The sequence below is a fragment of the Colobus angolensis genome, unplaced genomic scaffold, assembly GCF_000951035.1.
Source record: "Colobus angolensis palliatus isolate OR3802 unplaced genomic scaffold, Cang.pa_1.0 Scaffold379, whole genome shotgun sequence".
NCBI classification, from domain to species: Eukaryota; Metazoa; Chordata; class Mammalia; order Primates; family Cercopithecidae; genus Colobus; species Colobus angolensis.
The window spans coordinates 886,015-889,012 of NW_012117143.1; the positions used below are offsets into that span (position 1 = coordinate 886,015).

The window sequence follows — 2,998 nt, forward strand, 5'->3', positions numbered from 1 at the left end:
AAAAATGGCAAAAGGTCAGTGCATTTATACATATTTATAATGTGTATGTTTTACCTTTGGTTTGTATGATTTATATTTATATATATGAATATACATAAATTTATAAAAATGGAAGACTAGCTGGAAACCAGAATCTGACTTCAAACAGTCTCTGGTAAAAATAAAATTTCCCAGTTAGTTTGTAAATTAGGTTTTTGAAATTTAGAAAATAGTATCTCATTGGACCAATATTAAAAATTGTTTCATTCCCAGGTTAAGTCCACAAAAATCTATTTAATTTAAATAAATTTTAGTACCATGCTTAAGAGATAAACGATTTTCCTTTTTATAAGTTGGTTTTGTTTTGATTTGTTTCCTAAAGGAACTGGTTTTTAGCAAGGAGACCAAGAAGCTCTACTCCCTAGGGCCTAGCAATGAGAGAAAGGAAGCCTTAAGTCTTTGAGCACAGGGTGACAGTTTGGGTCCTATGTGAGATGATCAAGTCCACAGCAACAGAGGGAAGGACAAAAGGAAAAGGTCTGTAGCAGCACTACATCAGAAAAAATGGATTCAGCAAGGAAGTGGTTGACTCTGAGTAAGCAGGCATGTCAGGATGGTTTTGCTACAGCCCCCACCCAAACATTAATTAGTTTAAGAAACTAACTTGGTTGACAAGTGAAAGATTTGGAAAAGTAACAAAGAACAACTTAAGTAACAAAATAATTTCTCAGGTCATTACAATGGATGTTTCCTATAACTGAAAAATATGGTTAAAAAGTACAAGCTACATTTCATGGGTAAACTGTTTAGTTCTTAATTCCAAAGTAAATTGTACATTATATATATAGTAAAATTTTGGCCAGAAAAACTTGGAGATTTTAGTAAAAATTTCATTGACATATTTACAGCCCCAATGTAGTCTGGCCAGTTTGCAAAGCCTGACTAAGGAGGTTGTAGAGAAAAATATCAGACTTAAGCCCATCAGATCATTAAAGATGCTTTGGCGAGACTTCAGGCTTTACAGACATACTCCGTATGACCAGAGATGTCATAACCAGTGTTCTTTCTGTTGAAATGTTACAATGCTTTAGTTTTATTCTATCATTTCCCTATTCCATGGAACAGCATCCACTTCTCCCAATTTTAATAGAATAGTGAGAGATATATTGAGTGTATAGAGCAGGAAAGGCATGAAAACTTATATTGCATAATAGTAGTAAACAAAAAACATAACATTATAAATTTTTAAAAATCCAAAAAATTCCAGAAACAGAACAGTGAGCATGTTTAAAAAGTCGAGACTGACCATTTCTGTGAACTCTGAGGACTGTAAATGAGCCTCAATCCATAAAGCTGAGAGGTTGTCTTAGCCCACATATGCAGCAGGTGACTCCCTCTGACAAAAGCAGTATTTAGCTGGATCTTTTAAAAATAACAATATACTTGTATTTGAGAATAACAATAATATAGTTATATTGTAAAATACTTTTATAATATAATGTACATTTATATTATATAATAATACATACTTGAAAGATATTTTAGTCTATTATTAGTTTTATTCTTCAAATATGCCTGGAAAAACATTTAAGCGTATTTATAAATGTAAATATTTAAATGTTATCAAGTATTGGAAAACATGTTTGATTACTATGGGAATATAAATTAAAACTCCCCAAGTATTCTATAGAAGATGTACACATCTATAGTATATAAAAGAATTGGAGATTCCTTCCTCCCCTTCTTCCTTTATTTTGAGGAAAGAGGTAGTGAAATTGAGCTTTAGTTTTTAACAGGTTAGAAAAAGGAATCTTTTTACATATCTACTAAAGTCCTATTATTAAATGTCTAAGTTTTTAAGTCACTTGGTTTCCTAGATACTTCGAAGGAATCAGCAGCCATTGATCCAACCCCAACTCCAAGACTGGAACGTCGCAATGATAGTTCCAAGGCGGAAATCTGACGTAATTCTTTTCGACACAGTTTTACCGGTGTAATACCATGAAGCTGTCCCACATTTCCCGCAACGAGAATTTGGGATGACAGTCGACTGTGAGATTTTGTAAACTGATTATCACCTATTTCTGTTTTATCCTCATGACTTAACATATGCCCACTGGGGGGTGCTAAAGAACTATGAATTGGAGGTAATTCTGGGCTATCTTCCCAGAGCTTCTGAGGATTTGGCTGTGTTCTTAAGCTGCTTGGTGAACTGTCCCTTTCTCTTTCTCGTCCACTTAATTTCATACTTTCAGGTCTGGATGCCCATTTTAATTCTTCTGAAAGCATGCCTCCTTCTTCTGGCTTCAGGACTCCATCTCCAGCCTCATGATCTAAAAATAATCCCCAAACCAAAATATTAGATATTATTTCCTCAAAATTAGGTATTTTAATCAAAACGTCTTAACATAAATACATTATTATCACCCAATATGCATAATGTTTTTCAACTTTTTTGTTAAATGACTTATTTTAGATGAACAGATGTGTGAATATATTTTTATTTCACTTATAGGCATCTTGCATGTGAATAACTCACAACTTTAATTCATGGAACAAAGTTGAGAAATAGTCTTTTGGGGGTTTGGTACTCCCTGGAAACATAAGAGTGCTTTGGACGCCTCTTGTGCCTTTCCATGCTTGCCTTCTCTGCTGGGCTTGCTACTAGTGAATTCTAAATCATGGCCAAGTGATGCCAGCACTGGATAATATTGGCTCTGCCCCATATCTCGAGGGAAAACTCTGGGACTTGGCATTATATGTGTGGAAATCTGGTCTTGGTTGGCACTCCCAGCATGATAGCAGTGTTCTGCTGTCTGAATGTACTATGGGGTGTGCACCACAATTTCTGTCATCAAAATGGAGATGAGAGAATATGCCCTAGGTGGGGACACCCCACTGGAATTAGAGTGAAGAGATCAAAGCTAGAGGTTCTTAAATCAAAGAATATCTAATATCAAAGACAAAAACTTGCTTAAGGGAAATGCATTATAGGTACTAGACCTAATATGATGAAACA

General features: G+C 34.7%; 1 protein-coding gene and 1 long non-coding RNA gene across 6 annotated transcripts in view; one reads left to right on the forward strand and one right to left on the reverse strand.

Moving 5' to 3' along the window:
* LOC105520327 overlaps positions 1–2,415 on the forward strand; it is an 8,184-nt gene extending 5,769 nt beyond the window's left edge. The window contains exons 4-6 of one of the 2 annotated variants that reach the window (XR_001003112.1): positions 362–516; positions 1,857–1,970; positions 2,235–2,415. This is a non-coding gene — a long non-coding RNA (uncharacterized LOC105520327). The remainder of the gene's footprint in view (positions 1–361; positions 517–1,856; positions 1,971–2,234) is intronic. The other variant, XR_001003113.1, reaches the window with a different exon arrangement.
* The window catches only part of KIF27 (kinesin family member 27), an 85,862-nt gene continuing 84,286 nt past the window's right edge, over positions 1,423–2,998 (reverse strand). For all 4 annotated transcript variants that reach the window (XM_011953971.1, XM_011953972.1, XM_011953969.1 and 1 more), the window contains one exon: positions 1,423–2,312. In XM_011953971.1, coding sequence (XP_011809361.1) covers positions 1,828–2,312 — 485 coding nt within the window. In that variant the 3' untranslated portion in view covers positions 1,423–1,827. The remainder of the gene's footprint in view (positions 2,313–2,998) is intronic.